We start from the raw sequence: 17,609 nt of genomic DNA, 5'->3' as shown, positions 1-17,609 counted from the left end.
CCTATCACACTAGTGATGCTTATTATTAAATACTTACTAAGCACCTATTATGAACCAGCCGTGGATAAAAACTAGAGACTGACAAATAGAATGCAGTATCTGTGGGGAGGGGTTCACAGTCTGCTAGGAGTGGTAGATACAACCAACAACCGCGCTGCAGTGTCGTTAGTATAGTGAGAGATGGCTTCAGGTGAAAGATACCTTATAGCTTTACTTATTAAGCATAAGTAGCAGCTCATCAGACGGAGAAAGGGGAAGGAAAGGAAAAGCAGCAGAGACAAAGGTCCAGCACACAAAAGTGTCCTGAGGGAATTCCACGGGGAGCCACTGCTTGCAAGCCTGCCTGCCAACGCAGGGGACAAGTGTTCGACCCCTGGTTCAGAAGATTCCACATGCTGTTTGGTGCAAAGGGCAACTAAGCCTGTGCGCGCAACTACTGAAGCCCGTGCATTGTAGAGCTTGCTCTGCAACAAGAGATGCTACTGCAACGAGAAGTCCATGCACTGCAACTAAAGAAAGCCTACATGGAGCTACACAGACCCAGCACAGCCAAAAATTAACTAATTTTTTTTTTTTAAGTACACTGAGGTGCAGGATGCTAGGATATGAGCTCAGAGAGTTATTCAGGGTTTTTTGGTTTTAATTTGAGGCTATGCCATGCAGCATGCAGGGCTTCCCAGGTGGTGCTAGTGGTAAAGAACCCACCAGCCAAATGCAGGAGAGGTAAGAGACGTGGGTACGATCCCTGGGTTGGGAAGATCCCCTGAAGGACATGGCAACCCACTTCAGGATTCTTGACTGGAGAATTCCACGGACAGAGAAGGCTACAGTCTATAGGGTCGCATAGAATCAGACACGACTGAAGCGACTTAGCACGAACACATGCAGTATGCTAGTTCCCTGACCAGGGAGCCACCCGTGCCCCCTGCAACAGAAGTGCAGAGTCTTAACCACTGGACCTCCAGAGAAGTCCCGCCAGGAGGGGTTTTGTCTTCCATGGGAAGGTGTCTAAACTTGATCCTTCAGTAAATGGAATATTAGTTATGGCTTCTGATTTTACTTATAGAAAAATCTGAATTATATTATAGAAATTAAATTATAGAAAAAATTACTTTTACTTCTGATATTTACAGGTCTTTCTGTATCATCATTGATCATCCAATCTCTTTCAGTGCAGAACACAAAGGTCCCACATACGGGAAGCATAATTGTACAGGGGCCTGTTACCAATAACTTTCTTCATAAAACAAAGATTTTATGAAAACATAATAGATCTTAAGTACTTCTTTAAGTGAATATCAGATATACTTTAATATATAGACTCAAGACACAGAAGGCTGTGAAAACTATACAGTTCCAAATAGTAAAGAGAAATAATCCTTTAAGTTCTTTACATGTATGATAGTAGTTTAAAGTATAGATCTTAGAGTCAGACTAACTTATTTGAGTTCTGGGCTGCACTTACTAGATATATGACCTTGCATAAGTTATGTAACACATATGCCCCTCAATTTCCTTATCTGCAAAATGGGGATAAACAGTAGCAACCTCACAGGGCTGCTGGGAAGATTAAACAAGATGATCATGTACCCAGAACTGTTTCAAGGCCTAAATCAGGGATATCAGAGCATGACTGATTACTTCTTTCATATTATCTGTGGGTTCTCAACATGGTCCCTCTGACCTCTCTACAGGAAAACGAATAGCATCCACTCACGAATCACCACATCCAGCCCCCTTCTCCCACTCAGAGAAACTCACAATCTTTAAAACTATAAGCCCACATCCTCCTAACTCTTGCAGGGAACAGGGAAGGGTTATGAAAGTTTTACAATGGCAAAGAAATGAGTGTCACAATATTACCCAGTGACTCAATGCAAGACTTGACAAACCAAAGGAAAATCTATGAGTAGCATGCTCATCAGACACAATGCTTTTTCAACACATGCGTGTGTGTGTGTGTGTGCGCTAAGTTGCTTCAAGTCATGTCCGACTCTGTGTAACTCCATGGACTACATACAGCCTGCCAGGCTCCTCATTCCACTGGATTCTCCAGGCAAGAATACTGGGGTGGGTTGTCATGCCCTTCTCCAGGGATCTTCCTGATCCAGGAATCAAACCCACGTCTCTTACGTCTCCTGCATTGGCAGGCGGATTCTTTACTACTAGTGCCACCTTGGAAGCCCAACACATAGCCCTCTCCAAAATCTAAATACGGAAGGCCTTCTCTGTCACTCCATTTCAGGGTGAACCATTAGTGTAAACATTAGGAATAGAGCAACTTAATAGCTCTAGGCTTTAGATTCCTTACAAAGTGAAATTAAGTACTTCAGAGGGCCATTTCTAATGCCGAATCAATGACAGTAAGTGGGGGCATCCTAAGACAGTGGCTGTGCAGTGGTCACCCAAAAGAAAAAAAGATTTAACCCCCCAAAATTAGGAAAGACATGCAAGTAGGTCTACTCACCAGATGAGCCTGACAGAGTCTGCTCCCAATGGTCTTCCTTCCAAGCTTTTCTAGACGTGGTCTTGCCAGAATATCTCTTGTCTGTGTCCAAGAGGGAAGCTGATGCCAGCTTTCGAATGCTACCCACCGCCTGAAAATCACCTTCCCCATCTTCCCCTTCATCAAACCTGTCAATCACTTTGGCAGCAGTGGCTGTGGGGGGAGGGGGAAAAGTAATCAGAACCTCCTGGTTAGAACCAACTTTAAGGGCGACCCTGTTCAACCCTTTAAATTCATGCTTGAAAGTCCTCTGCAAAATCCCCACCAACTTCTGAGAACAGGGACCTCACTACCTCCAGACTACTCACACTACCTTGCTACTATTCCTGAACAGAAAGCCGACTCTCTGCATCTACTAGAAAGATATATTTCCAGGCCTTGGAACACAGAAAACTAAGTCTAAATTCCTCCTCCACACGCGACAGTCACTCAGATATTTCAAGTCAGCCATCATCATGTTGTATCCTACTCCAGCCCATGCCTCAGGAGTTTTCTTTGCTTATCCAGGCTAAACAACCTCAGTTCCTTCAACTGATTATTCCTAAGAAACGGTCCAGCACTCTCATTTATCCCTCTGTATTCTCCCTTCCTCGCATTTCTCGGACTCAAGCCTAAAGCAGGATTACTCTCAACTAGACTTTGAACAGCAGCTTACAGAAGGGCTGCCTTATTCGTCAACCACTAAGCAAGCGTGTTGAGGCCTGAAAAGGCTTAAGGGGCACCACGGACGCCTACTTCTTCCTTCAATCCTCCAAGTAAGTTATCAGAGGCAGGCAGTTTGTTTTTTTAAAAGAATGAAACTTCCTTCTCCTCATTTCTAATGCGATGCCAGTAAGGGCATCCTGAAAGATGACTACCAACCCGAGGCCAACCTGGCTGTCCGCCACAGCCCTGGATCAACAGTTAACCCAAGCCCGAGTGCTCCAGGCGCCCCGCCCACCCGAGCACGAAGTCCAGAAAACACATCAGGAGAATCCCGACGCTCTCCTCCCCGAGTCCCAGGGGGCCCCCCTTCCCGGGAAACAGTTTTCCTCTGAGCAGGGGGAAAGGAGGGTAGGCTGAGCGGCAAGGCCCAGCCGCCGGCCCCTCACGCGCCCCCCAAGTCCTCCCGGGGCCAGGCCCGCCGCTCCGCACGTGGCCTTGCCCGAGTCAGGCCTCACCCTCCTCCGGGTCGGCCTCAGGATCCGCCTCGCGCGGTCGCGGGTTCAACAACTGCTCCAGCTGCAGCGCCAGGGACTGCGGTCCCGCCATGGTCATCAAGGCCTCGCCCGGCGCCGCGCTCGTGAACGTCGCTCTCTGCCTGCTGAGTCCTCTCGCCTGAGAGACGGATCCCCGCGCACCGTCAGGGACGCGCCGAGCCGCACGCCCGGCTCCGGGTCGCCAACTTCCGGGAGGCTCTCGGGAGGGGGCGGGGCTTGCGTCACTACGGGCGTTGCTAGGACGGAGGCGCACGCGCCCGGAAGGCTGCCGCGTGTGGGTGTGCGCCTGCGCCGAGGGGCGGGGGGAGGGGAGGGGTTGGGCCGCGCGGGAGCGCGCAAGGGCACGTGGCTGCCGCTGGCCCAGAGCCGAGACTCTGTGAAGCGCTGCTCGCGTCCTCTTGCGTAAAGTATGCCTCGAGATTTGTCCGAGATTTGCTTGGGAATAAAGTGTAGTGTAGCCATGACCTGCGGTGACTGATTTGGAAAACAGGAGGAGTAAAGGGTAAGCGTCTCGAGCCTCACGTGTACTTTAGGGCAAGCACAGATTGGGATCCAGAGCAGGTTTGGCATTTCACAATGTGGAGGAGTCTGGGGCCCGGCGCACGCCTCTGACCCACCGGTAGTCCTGATTTGGAAATCCTACCTAAGGGATGGGCATGTGTTAAGTGTGCGGTGGACTGCTGGCATCTTTATTAATAGGAATAATTATTACAGAAAGTGCTATGGTTGTGCATAAATAAAGATTGATTCTATAACTTTCCCAAGTAGCCTTGTCTGTGCAGGGAAAAGGGGGCGAAGTGAGGACTACTCTACTGCATACCCATCAGGATTGATAACCTTGCTGTTCAAAGATAAGGGCATACACTTGAAACTGGTGCACAAATGGGGAAAAATTCAGGTCACAGTTAGAGGGGCAGAGATGGACTCAAAATCTAAAGACCCAATGGGATCAATTTAACTGCACCCAGGTACATAGAAAAATACAGTCCCTTTATATGCACTTTCCTTCATCATGCATTCCCTGACTGCCCACTATGTGGCAGGCACTGCTAAATGAGATACAAAAGATGAGTAAGTTAGATTCTCCCCTGGTGGTGATCAGCTGAGGAGGGCAAACAAACATGTAAACAGAAGCTGTAAAAAGGGATCATCAGGGAAGAACAAAGTGGTCTCCCCTTACAGTGTCTGTTTGAGGTCACCTGTAAAGACCTTGAAGCTCCTAAACAAACTGCCTCAGAAAACAGGGTTAGGGGTGGCCTCCTGCCCTTCCTGGAAGCAGCCCGGACCATTTGGATCCAACAGCTGAAGCTTGGGGAGCCCCCAATTCTCCAGTGTCTCCCATGTAACCCAAGGAAAGTGTGGGTCCCTGACTTCCCTGGTCTTCATACACCACCAGCGTCAAGAGCAACAAAAGGCCACATGTCCCACGTCTGCTGCTTCCTAGGTGGCTGTGGGGGGAAAGGACAGCCCTCAGGGTTGACATTCACAGAGTCAGAAAGGAATGAACTCCAGGTTAGGATGGGAGCACCCCTAGGCAAGGCACCGAGGCAAGGAGAACTGCTTTTTATCACCTGCAATAGAATTCAGTCTAGAAAACAGCTTTAAAGCAAAAACACAAATAACATAGCCCCTTTAATTGCAGTCTGGTGCCTGCAATGGGGCCTCCAGAGCAAAAGCATACTTAGTTGGCTGGGCCAGCCATAGCCCTGGGCTTTGAAGGACAAAAATGTTTCCCTCACCCCACATTTAGGAAACTATCTCCCCCAGTCCTCTTCCTTTCCTATTTGGGACACTGATAAAGCTCAGAAACCTCGTCTTGGGGTTAAAAAAAAAAAAAGGTGAGGGAGAGAAAGGGAGGAGGGAGGAGGTGAATCAAGGCAGAGACCACCTCTAAGCTGTCATGCAAACAGGACACTGCTGGATAATTCTGGGCAGAAAATGTCTGCTCCCCTACTCTGGTTTCTGGCCAGGTGCCCACTGACTTGGGAAGCCTTTTGAAGAAGAAATCAAGACCACCCTACTCCTGTTAACACATATCTCAGGGCCCCCAAAATGCTTCCCCCGCCTTCCTACCCCATCCTGAGGATAGAGAGGGGACTCTAGGAGTGGAGGAAAGAAGTCCTAGGACTTGAGATGCCGCTGAGAGATGGAGATGCACGAGGCAACAACCTTCTAAAAACCCCTCTCTGGGGGCCCTCCTGGCTTGATTCTGGTTTCCTGAGAAGGGAGGAGGGGTTTCCTGATGGGGGTGGAAGTGGAGATGGAAGATGGACAACGGCAGGGGCTGTTTTTAAAGACTCTACCTCTTAGAAAAAAGGTAAACCCTGGCTAGTAAATGTAAACCCTAGTGATGTGAGCAAAAGAGATGAGGACAGGCAAAGGAATAAATGGGCGCATGCTCCCAAAAGAACAGTCCTCTCTGGAGAAGACAGTCAAGAGGGTCTCCCAGTTCACAGTTCCTCTGCCTACTGCCTCAGAGCTGCAAAGTGGCAGACAGATGTAGGAAGGGCAGACGATAGGCAAGGGTGACATTGGATATCACCCCTACCCCATTGTCCCAATCAGCTGTCTGTTCCAGGAGCTCAAGAGTTTAGGGAAACCAGGTGCTTACCCTTCTCTCTTCTCAGATACTCTCCAGGGTCCCAGGCCCCTGCCAGTGCCTGTCCAATATTCCTCCCCTACCTCGTCTCACCCCAAAGCAATTCCCACTTGCCCCCATTCTGGAAAAGAGAGGTGGGTGAGCTTTGCCTCCCTCACCCAGAGCAGGCTAGAACCCTGAGGGCAGGTGGCTAGAGGTGGCGGCTCTAAGATGGCTGCGGGGAGAAACCAGGCTGCCAAGCCCAGGAAGGAGAAGAGACTGCGATCTCAGCTCTCAGGGCGGAAGGGGACCATCCGGCGCTCCCCTCCTGCCCTTAAAGGCATCTCCCCGGAGCTCCTAACATGCTGTGGATGGTGCTGGACCCCTCTGCACCTCAGAGCCAGAGGTGGGGGGCACAGCTCTGATGGGCACGAGAACAATCCTTGACGTTCCTAGATCTCCCCCTCTTGGGCGGCTGCAAATTTGACTGCTAAACTTTGCCACCTGTCCAGGGCCTCCTTAGGGTTCTGGATACAGCGCCCAGTGGGAAAGACTAAGCTGCTGCTGGGATCCACGAGTCAGAGAGAAGTGCATCCACACGGAGCGCCAACTCTAAAACACCTCTTATCAAGTACCCGATTCCACAATGAAACTGCTAAATAATTCAGCAGGCTTGATAGGAAAATGCAGCTTCCCAATGAGCATACGTTGAGTTAAATGAATGTCTTTAAAGGAGGCTGGCTATAATGAATAAGTTGGCTATGATTTAATGTATATAAATGCTAAAAGGGCAAAAACAAGGCGATCCAGTGATTACATACAAAATAGATAAAGAAATGTGCTGCATGCAGAGGCTAGGAGTTTCAAAAGTCTTCCCAGTATTTCATAAATTTGGATTTCTGAAAGAACACTGTCAGATTCCACCCTGATAGTCCTCCTCATTGGATAAGCTGTCATGTGGATGCAGTGAAATATGGCTTATTTTAAAGCCTTCTTAGCAAGAAAGATACACTTGGTAGTGTCTTAACAAAATATGAAAACACTGGAAATTGCACACCATTTCAAATAAACCCTTTTTTTTTTTTTAATACGGAAATAAAGAATCTAGACTGAAATCTAGGTGATTATGGAAAAGAAATTTCGGAACTCTAAGTAGTGTCTGATAGTAAAACACACACACGTATTTCACAGCAGATAAAATATTTAAATTCCTTCCATGTTTATTGAAGGCTTGGAAGAGGTTGAACTACTTTTCAGAACCTATTGGCAACTCTCCGTTGAAATTTGATTTCTGTATTGGTTTTTTTTGCTCATCTTTCAGAGAAAGTAATATGTATCTTGTGCCAAGCAAAACAGTTTTCCTTCTGGGGAACTTCAAATGAAACAAATACTATAAAACAACTGTTTCATATCAGTTCTGTGAAAGGGATTAAAGTATTTCATTTCTAGCTGTGCTGTACCTTCATTTTATGTTATCTTTCAAACCACCAAATTAGAAAGCAGGATTATCTATGGGAAATGAAACAGAAAAATACCACCTCTAACCACCTATTTACAGGTAACTGACATTCACAAGTCAGGTTTTACCTGTTTAGAGGGGGAAAGGAGAGAGGGCGTGGGGTCTCATGCTTAATCACAGACTGAAACCACTCATTTTTAGCCATGGATTTGATTTCTATTTCCAATTCTATATTAACTTATCAACAAACATATCTTCAGATGTATCCATTACAATCCACCGAATGCAAATCTGTAGTTAATAACAGCACGAAGGCACGGAGAAAAGCGTGGCTGGCATTAGCCAGGGGGTTCAACCACAGTCAAGCTGAACACAGGTCCCCCCTAGTCCTATCTCTCTTCCTCCTGGTTTCTGAGGGATCACTCCACTCCCCATCACATCACAGGTCAATGCTAGTTGTCAAAACATAAAATAACACACCGATTATCTAAACATCAGATTTTCTATTTTTATTAAAAACTCACAAATTTATTCAACATGTTTCCTTTCATACAGTGAATGGTCTAATATGCACTGGAGGTCACACAAGCTTAGGTTTATCAGAACAATAAAAGACATATGAGAAATTTAATTTATAAAGAAAAAAAGTAGCAGCTGTTGACTGCATATTTGACCATAAAATTTAAATATTCTGGACTTTTATTTTAAAGACACAAAAATAAAACCTGTGTGGGTCTATATAAGTCATATTAACAATTCCATGAATGTTCAACAGGACTAAAAATTAGCAAAGATGTTTTTTTTTTTAAACCTTGTAACACTTTTTTTTTTTTTTAACACTTTCTTCAGGTTGTGGTGCCAGGCACCTTTACAGTATTTGTGCTATAATTATGCTATTTGGCAAGTGTCTGAATATCATGTTTTCTCTTTGCCTTGTGTAAACAACACCTTTTTACATACTAGCACAGTGAGCTGTGAGCCCTGCAAATCAGAACATCTACAGGGAAAAAAAAATGAACAATTTTGGTTAATTGCTCAAAACATTTTGTTTTGAACAAGAGGTTTCAAAACAGAATATATTAGTAAAACACTGAACTCCTGAATTTAACATTATACGTAAACAGTTGACTGTTTTTAGTTCAATAGTCTTTTTTTTTTTTTAATTTTGTGTGTGTGTGTTTGTGAAGGTAGAATACTTCTTTTGTACAGCTGATGTTCAAGTCATTTTACTAAGAGGTCTGGCTGGAGACCATAGTATCGAGTGTGTCTGCGTGTGTCTGTGTGTGTAGAGCTTTGTGAAGGTAGAAGAGTTGATACTGAGGGCTTTACATTTAGAATTTTGCAATTTTGGCAAAAACAAAAAAACCAAAAATCCCAGATAGACAAAAAATATATATATATAGTCCCACCTGATGCACAGCAGGTCGGCGTTTCTGAAGCTATAAGAGTTTGTGGTCGCTGTTGCTGAACTCTGAGACAACTCTAACAGATGTCTCAGAGCCTGAGATGTCTCGTGGCCGGCCCGGAGCGCCCCTGGCCGCTTCGCCCAGCTCAACTGTCTTCGGGCGCAGCCTCCCTCCCCGCGGCTCCGGGCGTCACCCACCCGACTGGCCGCCCCTGCGGCTGCCGTGGGTGTTTTTCTGCGGCCCACCGGCCCCAAGCTCACGCCGGAGGCGTCGGTCCGAGGATCCGGGTCCAGTGGGAGGTGGGGAGAGGTCTGGATTCGCCGCCGGTGCCCGAGTTTGCACCTTGCCAGCCAGCGCTCGGATCCCCGTCCTACCTCCAGGCGGATCCGGATCCTATTTCGCGTCCCCCGTTCCCATCCGGTCTCCCCAGACGGAAAATGGTCCCCGAGGCTGGAGGCAGGAGGGGCGGGGGATGACTTGCTTTTCTGTTTTGTGTATTATTTTTTTTTCCTGTTTTTTTTTTTTTTCCCCTTAAATAGAAGGTTCATTTCTGTACAACCGCGAGCTCCGCGGGCCGTGCGCGACTCCGCTACCACACGGCCGCCTCGTTCATTTCTGGGGGGTGAGACAGGTGGTTCCCATAACTCGCCCCGCCGTTGACCGACAGCGACGAGAAGGGTGGGCTGGGCCCAAAGACCTCGGCGGACATGGAGTGGAGAGGCCCGGGCAGGCTGGGCTCGGGGCTGGGCGAGTCCCCGGGAGGATGCGCCAGGATGTCGGTGAACCGCTGCGCCTCACTCGACGGGTGGTGGCCGGGCAGCGGGTGCTCCAGGCCACCCAGGGGTGTCCCGGAAGGCCCGGACGACGGCACGAAGGGCAGGTCCACCGGCGTCTGAGCCTGCGAGGACGGGGGGCCTTGCGGAAAGAAGTCGTAGTTGCCTCCGGGCCCGTAGTACTCGCTCTGGTAATCTGCGGTGGCGGCGGGGAGAGGGGACGTCAGGGCGGGGCCCCGGGCGGGACGGGGTGACCGAGCGCGAAGGCGCGCTATCGGGGCTGGGGAGGGCAACGCCGGGGCTCTCCATTCGCCGGGCTCCCCTGCCCGGCTGGGCGCACGGAGGAAGCCCGGGTGCAAACGCGGGAGCTGCTCCCTCTGTGCCCACCAGCCTCATTCAGGACCAGGAATTCGATCCGGTCTTACTGCCTCGCCTCATTTCCTCCCCAGCCTCCACCCTTCTCTCTCGCCCTCTCCGCTTCTCCTGCAGAAAGCCAGGAGCGCCTCCGCGCTGCCGCCCGCTTCCAACGAAACGAAACCGGGCCTGCCCGCGTCCTGCCCCCGGCCCGCGCACCCACCTCCGTAGAAGGAGAAGGGCCCGTTGGGAAGGAGCTCGCCCGGCTCCAGGCGATCCACGAGCGGCCGCATTCGGCGCGGACTGCGGAAGAAGGCGTGGCGCCGGGCGCCCAGCGCGCTCAGCTGCTTCATCCTCCGTTCCTTGGAGCGTCGGTTCTGGAACCAGACCTGAAGCACACACGACTTGGGGTGAGGCCCTGGAGACCCTACCTCCGACTTTTCGGGTGTGCGGCCTCTCCTGGCCCCTCACCGTTCCACCTCCCAGCTAGCGGATTCCCAGCTGTGTGTTTTGTGTCTTGTATATGGTGTGTGTGTGGGGGGGGGGGGGGTGCGTGTCTTCGAGTAGAACCACGCGGGGTGGCCCTTGAGCCAAGGGTGGACAGGATTCCCGGCAGGGGTACCTGGGCAAGCCGCCCTGCCCAACAGGAGACAGTTGGAGTTGTTTCTAACAATCGCAGAGAAACACTTGCAGCTTGTACGCGCGGAGGCGCTTAACCTCCCCAAAGACACACGGCTTCCCTTTCACGGACCCTGGCAGCACCCCTACCCCCACCCCGCATGATAGTGACAGAGGTCCAAACAGCCTCCTGTTGAGTCTCCCGAAAACAGTGACACCAAAACCCACAGCCTCCTTTCCGCACCCACACACGATCTCCCAGTGCCAGACATACTCGTCCCTAGCCTCTCACTGTTAGAGACATGACCAAGCAACCTCCCCTTCACCTGCGCCTAAGAGCGCACAGCAGAGCGTCTCCGCGGAGGGCAGCCTGCATGGTGCGCCTACTGCACACAACCTCCCAGGCACATCTCCCCATGGACTCTCAGAACCGCCAGGCACCGGACACCTAACCCTGGGCTCGGGACTCGGGCCGAACCACCCGCAGGTTCAAAATCTCACAGCGCGCACCGGCGCAGCTGCCTGGATGGCCGTCTCCGGTCCCCAGGCGACTCAGGCAGGGCCGCGGCAGAACTGACTGCCGCCGACCACCTTCCCTTCAAACCTGGGCAGCCCACCTCTCTTTGGAGGGGAGGTCTGCTGGCGGGGGGGGGGGGGGCGCGGGGGGGCTGGTTTAACTGGAGCCAGAGACCCACAAAGTTGGGGCGGGGACACCGAGGGAGACTATGGATTGAGACCACGGATTAATCCCGGGATGCACAGCGACCGCTCGGCTCCTCCCGGATAGGGGTGGGAGGACAGAAAAATAGGTCGGTACTCTCATCGCCGCGTCCGGACGGTGCCCCCTCCTCCCGCCTCATGCTCCCCCTCCCCCGTCTCTCTCCCATCCTTACCACTGTCGCCTGCGTTGGACCGGAAAGAGGAGGAGGTTTAGCGAATTCCAGATGCCCTACACTTCTGTTGCGACTTCAAAGTCGGAGCCGGGTAGGGGTGTCTGGGCCTCTCCCCTCCCCTCTGCCAGCCTCCAGGGACTCGCTCTGCTCCTCAAAGCTGCTTCCCACCCCCCACCCCCAGGCTCAACCTGCAGGTTGCACCTCGAGGGAACTAAGTGGCATGCTCGGCCCTGACCTGGATGACACGCATGTTGAGGCCGGTCTCCTGAGCCAGCTGCTCGCGGATGTGGCGCGTGGGCTTGGGTGTGGCAGCGAAGGCGGCCTTCAGTGTCTCCAGCTGCTTGGCCTTGATGGTGGTGCGAGGCCCTCTCCGCTTGGCCCCCAGGTTCTGGTCGTCGTTCTCATTGCTGCCCCCTTCCTTGTCCGACACGTTGGCGCTCTCCGAGTCCTTGGCGTCGTCCTGCGACGGGTCTTGGGAGTCCGGAGACAAACTGGGGTCACTGCCCGTGGTGGCTGGGGAGAGGAAAGGGACAGGTGAGCAGCAGCCAGTGGCGGGCCTTCCTCCCCCGAGACCCACGCACCCGGAAGGAGCCGGGCATCAGGTCCTCACCCGAGTGGAGGCTGTTCTCTTTGGCGACACTGCTGTTGCTTAGGTAATCCTCTTTGCAGACAAACTTGTTCTCATCGATGATGTAGAGCTCCTCGCCGGTGGATAGCTGCTTGTTACACATCATGCAGGTGAAGCAGTTCAGGTGAAACACTTTGCTCCGCGCTCTTCGCACCAGGTCGCTAGGGGAGATGCCCTGTGCGCAGCCAGCACACTTGGTACCGAAACACCTGCGGGGGGTGGGGGGTTCGGGTGGGATTGGGCCGAGGGAAGCCAGAGGGCAGGAGAAAGGCGATAGAGACAGTAGAGGAAGAAGAATGGGGGGAGGGGTATGGAGAGAAAGAGAGAAAGAGCCGAAAAGGAAGAGAGGTAGAATGCCGATTAAGCAGGCCAGAACGCAGGAGGAGAGAGCGCGGGTGCCAGTGAAAAGTCAGGGAGGAAATACACATGGTTACAATGAGGGAGCAAGGAGCTTAAGCCGCCGCCACCCCTAGCCTCCTGCCCCGTTTTGTCCCAGAGACAAAAAGCTCTGAGGGCACCTCCCTCACTTTTCCGATTTTCCGATTAGATTCAAAAAACCAAATTAGATCTCCATTCTAACGCGTCCCAAGCACCGCCGCTTTCTATGCATTGCCTCTTTCGTCGAAAAAGAACCCCAGTCCCACCGCGGGTAACAAACAGCCGCGGAGAGCCTGGACGGCCACAGCCTGGGCGCTGCCGCGTTCCAGCCCAAAGTCCGGCTGGTCGGCTCAAGCTAGACCGCGTCGCGGCTCTAGGTGCCGGGATGCGCTTCGCGGGAGGCAGGCTTCTGGGGCCCACTGGCAGCCTGCGGTGCTCGCCGTTGCCCCGCTCGGCTCTCGCCAGTAGCCAGAGGCCGGGCACTGCGGGCCAAGGCCAGAGGCCCAGCCTGCGCTTCCTCTCGGCAATACCAGCGGACCGCACTTTGCTCCGTGGGCCGCCGCCACCAGGGCCGCGCATCCCCGGGATGCACCGGGGACAGCGCTTCCGGGTCCTCTGGGCAAAGCCACCTGGGTGGCTTCGAACCCCTCCTCTGTCCCCCAGTTTGATCTGTCACCACAAACTCAGAGAAAATCAGAGACTAAGTCAGCCAAGGAAACGGATATTTCAGACCGGCCTAAAGGAGGATCAATTCGAATTTGCTCCAGTTCTGTTGGTTTGTGTGTTGTGTGGACTCGGTGGCAGGGTGGTAAGTTAAAATGCTCAGCGGAGCAGGGTTGTTGGGAGGCTTCTCCGGCTCCAACGAGCCAGGTCTCCGCTTTCCCCCAGGTCTCCACAAGGAGGTGGCCTGCGGTGGCAGCCGGAGCCCAGAAGAGCTCCGAGCGGAGCCCTCGCCTCACTGCCGAGGTCGGCGTTGCGTGGAGGCCGAACCTGCTGGCCATGCGGGCAGCCCGGGAAGGTCGTCTTGCAGGCTGCAGCCTCCGGCACTTCACAGGCTACCAGTGCAAGTAGTGTGGCCAGGTCGGCCCATCGGGTGTCAGGAAGACCCTGGGCCGTGCAAGATAGGCCCCCGGGCCCGAGCTCTTCACAGTCGCTGCCACCGCAGGCGACTGGACGCGCCATGCCAAAGGCTCTGCGGTTCCCGCCAAGACTTCTCGGGGACGGAAAAGGTAGTGGGATGCAGTTTAGCCGGGGCTTAAGCTCAATCTGGAGGACGAGTCAACCGGGGAGGCAGGAAGAATGCAGTTGCTGGACAGATCTGCTAGGGGAAAGATAGGACGCGGGGCTACACCTTCTGAGGCTGAGCTACCTCCTTCCAAGCCAGGAGGAGCTTCTCGCTCCGAGGCGAGTTCAGACTCTTTTTCTTCCCAGGCACGTGCAGCCAAGCCCGGACCCACAATTTCCAGGGCGAAAGCAGGCCACATCCTCGGCGCCCAGGGCGCGCCAGCTGGCCAAGAGGCGGGACCCCCGCCCCCGGGGACGTAGCTGCCCCTCTCCAAAGGCAGCTCCCAACGCGGGTCGCCGCGGCCACGCTGACCTCTGATCCGCAGCCGGCTGGGAAGGGCCCGCGGGGAAGGAGCGGCCCAGGCGGCGCGCGAGGGAAGAAGTACTCACCGGAAGAAGTCGTTTTTGCAGTAGAGCTTGCCTTCCCGGGAGAAACACTTCTCGGTCAGGTTGCATTTACATTCACAGCACTGGACGCACTTGACGTGCCAGGCCCTGTCCAGCACGTTCAAGAGGAAGCGGTCCAGGATGGGCCTTTTGCAGCCGGCACAGTGCACCATGGTCTTTGGTTTGGTCGGGTGAGGCCCGGAGAGAGAAGCGCAAGATAGAGCCGAGGAGATGACTCACGAAGACGACCGGCGGGAACTCCCCAGCCTCTCCACAAAAGAGGACACAGACTTGGCGGGGCAAACCGAAACCCGCACCGGAAAATCAAAGACAGGGAGGAAGGCTGATGGGGGCGTGAGAGTGGGGGGCGCCGCTTCGGAGAAGTGTGCAGCCGGGCAGTCCCGGGGCCTCCGGGGCACAGCAGCGCCGCTGCAGCTCGCAGGGCGAGAAAAAGAGTCTCAGGCGGGCGAGCTAAGCGACTCTTCAAGCCCAGAGCCCGCGGAGGAGTGAAGGTCACCGAAAACGGCGACGGGAACGGAAATAAATAAACACACCGGAGTCGGAGAAGGACGACGCGGCTGGCCGGGGTTGCGGGGAAAGCGCCGCTGAGTTCTCTCGGGCTTGAGGTAGAGCTGTCGGAAGGCAAAGTGCATCTGCTCTTGTCGGGGTAGGAGGGCGGGTGTGTGTGTGTGTGTGTGTGCCGGGTTGCCCGCCACCTGAATTTCCCCTCCTCTTTCGATAAAGAAAAGAACCAAGCGAATAGAGAAGCTTTGGATCCTAAACTGCCGGCATCGCTCAGCGGGTCGGGACGCGCTGGGCGCCCGCGGTGGGCCTGGGGGAGGAGGGAGCAGGGGCTGGCCGAGGCGCGGAGGGAGGGAGGAGGGGAGGACCGGAGGAAGATCTCGTTGTCGATTGTTGTCGTTGCTTAGGTTTCCCCCCTTTTGGAGAAGAGTTCTCTTGTCAATCGAGAGCGGAGAGGGACAACTAGGCGCGGACGCAGCCAGGTGCGCGCGCGCGCTCCCCACCGCCCCAGCCCTGTCACCTCGGCCAGTGGCCTGCCGGGCGGCCTCCGTCTCCGCGGGACAGCCCTCCCCGCGCCTGGTCTCCTTCGGAGAGGGGGTGCCGTCCGGCTCCTCACCGCGCCTGGCCGTGCATCGTGGCTCCAGTCGCAACTCGCGGCCTCCTGGGCGCGCAGCCCCACATCGCTTGGCCCACGCTCCGGCTGCCTCCGTGCAAACCCCACAGTCTCTGGACTTTCTTTTCTTTTCCTTTCCCCCTCTGTTTTTCGTTGGGGTAGCAAATCTGTGTTTCCTTTCTAGCCTCTTTCCTTCCTTTTTTTTTTTTTTTTCTTTTGCAGCGGGAGGAGTCGGGGGGAGGGGGTGTAGCTTGAAGAGCTTTAAAAACAAAAAACAAAAACGTCCTGCTGCCGCGGCTACAGTTGTGCGCGGCTGGAACAGCTCGGCCTGGGCCGCCGCTGTCGCCGGCTGTCCCCGGACAGGCGTCCCTCTGTCCCTGGTCTCCTGGCCCAGTCCGCCGCCCCGGCGCGTCTCTCCCCCGCTCCGGCGGCTCGGTCACTGCTCCCGGCTGTTGGCTGGGCTCTGGAAGCCCCCTTGCCTTAATGCAGCGCCCGCCGACGTCACGGCGGCCTACGACCAATCAGCGGCTCGCGGTCCCTCTGTAAACCATCCTGCATCTCCCGGCTGGGGAGAGTGCCGGGAGACCGCGTTTCGAGGATCAGTGGCGACTGCCACCGCGGCCCTGCGCTGTGCGGGCGGCGGGCAACGAGGTGCCCGGGTCCCCTCCTGCTCCGGTAAGGCGTCGCTTGCGGTAGGAGAGACTGAGAGAGCGCGTGAGTGGGAGCAGGCAGAGGGCAGACTTCTGCCCTGAGGGTGGGTGGTACCCAAGATCGAGCCTTGTTGGAGGTTGGGGTGCAGCTGGCTTCGGGAGCCTCGGCGGCCCAGGTGCACTGTTTGGCTTTGCAATTTAGCTGGTGCTGGGTCCCTCCCCACTGCCACCCTTGCTTTCTTGGCCTAGAAGTTTGCCCCGGGCACCGCGCGTGTCTTTAGGGGCGAAGAGGGGAGGGCGTTTGGCAGCAGAATCTCTCTCCTCTAGTCGCTCCTTCTGTGCCCCCTCCCCTAATCCATCCAAAGTCCACAGGTTCCGGGGCTCTGGGAGACCTGGGTGTCTGTTTCCCGCAGTGCCGTCTTGGAAAGTTGATTCCGGCGGTTTTCTGGTGGGGGCGGGGGAGACCAGAGGCGCGGCGCCGGGGAGGGGGGAGGAAAGGAGTGGGTGGGGAAGCGCCTCGGGTGAGGAGTTGCTACCCCGGCGAGAAGTTGCGAGAAAACTGTGATCCGGAGACACCTTTTACAGACGAAAACAAACGACTAGGCGGGAAACGGTGGGGGCAATAGCGGCGGCCGGGGGTGGGGGTGGTAGTGACGGAGGGAACGGCGACGTCCTGGGGACTCCACCCGGAGACTGAGAAGGATGGGGATGTGCGGAGAACCGGCCCGGCCTCCACGTCTCCCCTTTTCCAGGCTCCAGCTTCCCAGACAAGCTTGGCACCAGGTTCCCCAGACAAGTGCAGACCACAGCCTCCGGTAGTTCGCGTCTTACGGAGCCCATGCTTTCCTCATTTTCCTCGGAGTACAATCTAGGGACCACTGCCCGCGGGGGCCAGGTTCTCCCAGAAGTGCGGGCCGAGTCTGGGTCCTGAGAGTCTTAGCCTCGAAGAATCACTCTAGTTCCGCGGCCCACACCAAATACCAAATTCGTTTCGACAGCACCATTCCTATGCTTAACCCGGATCTCTTCCGAAGTGAAATCTGAAGGTGGCAGGGCTAGGCAAAACCCGCATTTGCTCCTTTTTTTTTTTTTTTTTTTTGCGGAAGGAGCGTTAGGAAGGTGCATTCGGCTAAAGTGTAGAAGGCAATAAAAATGGGCGGCCAGCCAGCCCGGTCTGGCCGGTATTTGGGGAATGGCTTTTTGACCCCAGACGCGGAGCTGGGTTCAGACATCTCTCTCCCAGCTAAGTTGGAGGAAATGCTCCCCGAAACGCAACTGTTACGAACCTGGCCAGGCAAGGAACTCAGTTCTTTGCAAATGGAATACCCTCTTCGAACGAACCGGGAAGCCCGTACAGCGAA

General features: G+C 54.2%; 2 protein-coding genes across 4 annotated transcripts in view; both read right to left on the bottom strand.

The window, feature by feature from the left end:
- AATF (apoptosis antagonizing transcription factor) overlaps window positions 1-3,905 on the bottom strand; it is a 108,034-nt gene extending 104,129 nt beyond the window's left edge. The window contains exons 1-2 of one of the 3 annotated variants that reach the window (XM_027517310.1): window positions 3,667-3,905; window positions 2,468-2,659 (exon numbers count right to left, since the gene is read on the bottom strand). In XM_027517310.1, the coding sequence (XP_027373111.1) occupies window positions 2,468-2,659; window positions 3,667-3,763 (289 nt within the window). In that variant the 5' untranslated portion in view covers window positions 3,764-3,905. The remainder of the gene's footprint in view (window positions 1-2,467; window positions 2,660-3,666) is intronic. The other 2 variants (XM_027517311.1, XM_027517309.1) reach the window with 2 other exon arrangements.
- A 4,331-nt stretch (window positions 3,906-8,236) lies between these two features.
- LHX1 (LIM homeobox 1) lies at window positions 8,237-16,049 on the bottom strand. Its single transcript, XM_027518484.1, has 5 exons — window positions 14,467-16,049; window positions 12,397-12,623; window positions 12,022-12,299; window positions 10,499-10,664; window positions 8,237-10,117 (listed from the first exon to the last, which is right to left on the bottom strand). Exons 1-5 carry the CDS (start codon window positions 14,634-14,636, stop codon window positions 9,738-9,740), a joined length of 1,221 nt encoding a protein of 406 aa, XP_027374285.1. The 5' UTR covers window positions 14,637-16,049; the 3' UTR covers window positions 8,237-9,737.
- Window positions 16,050-17,609: the final 1,560 nt, after the last annotated feature.

The sequence above is a fragment of the Bos indicus x Bos taurus genome, chromosome 19 (genome assembly GCF_003369695.1).
Source record: "Bos indicus x Bos taurus breed Angus x Brahman F1 hybrid chromosome 19, Bos_hybrid_MaternalHap_v2.0, whole genome shotgun sequence".
Classification (NCBI taxonomy): domain Eukaryota; kingdom Metazoa; phylum Chordata; class Mammalia; order Artiodactyla; family Bovidae; genus Bos; species Bos indicus x Bos taurus.
This window is presented reverse-complemented; position numbering and strand designations above follow the sequence as displayed.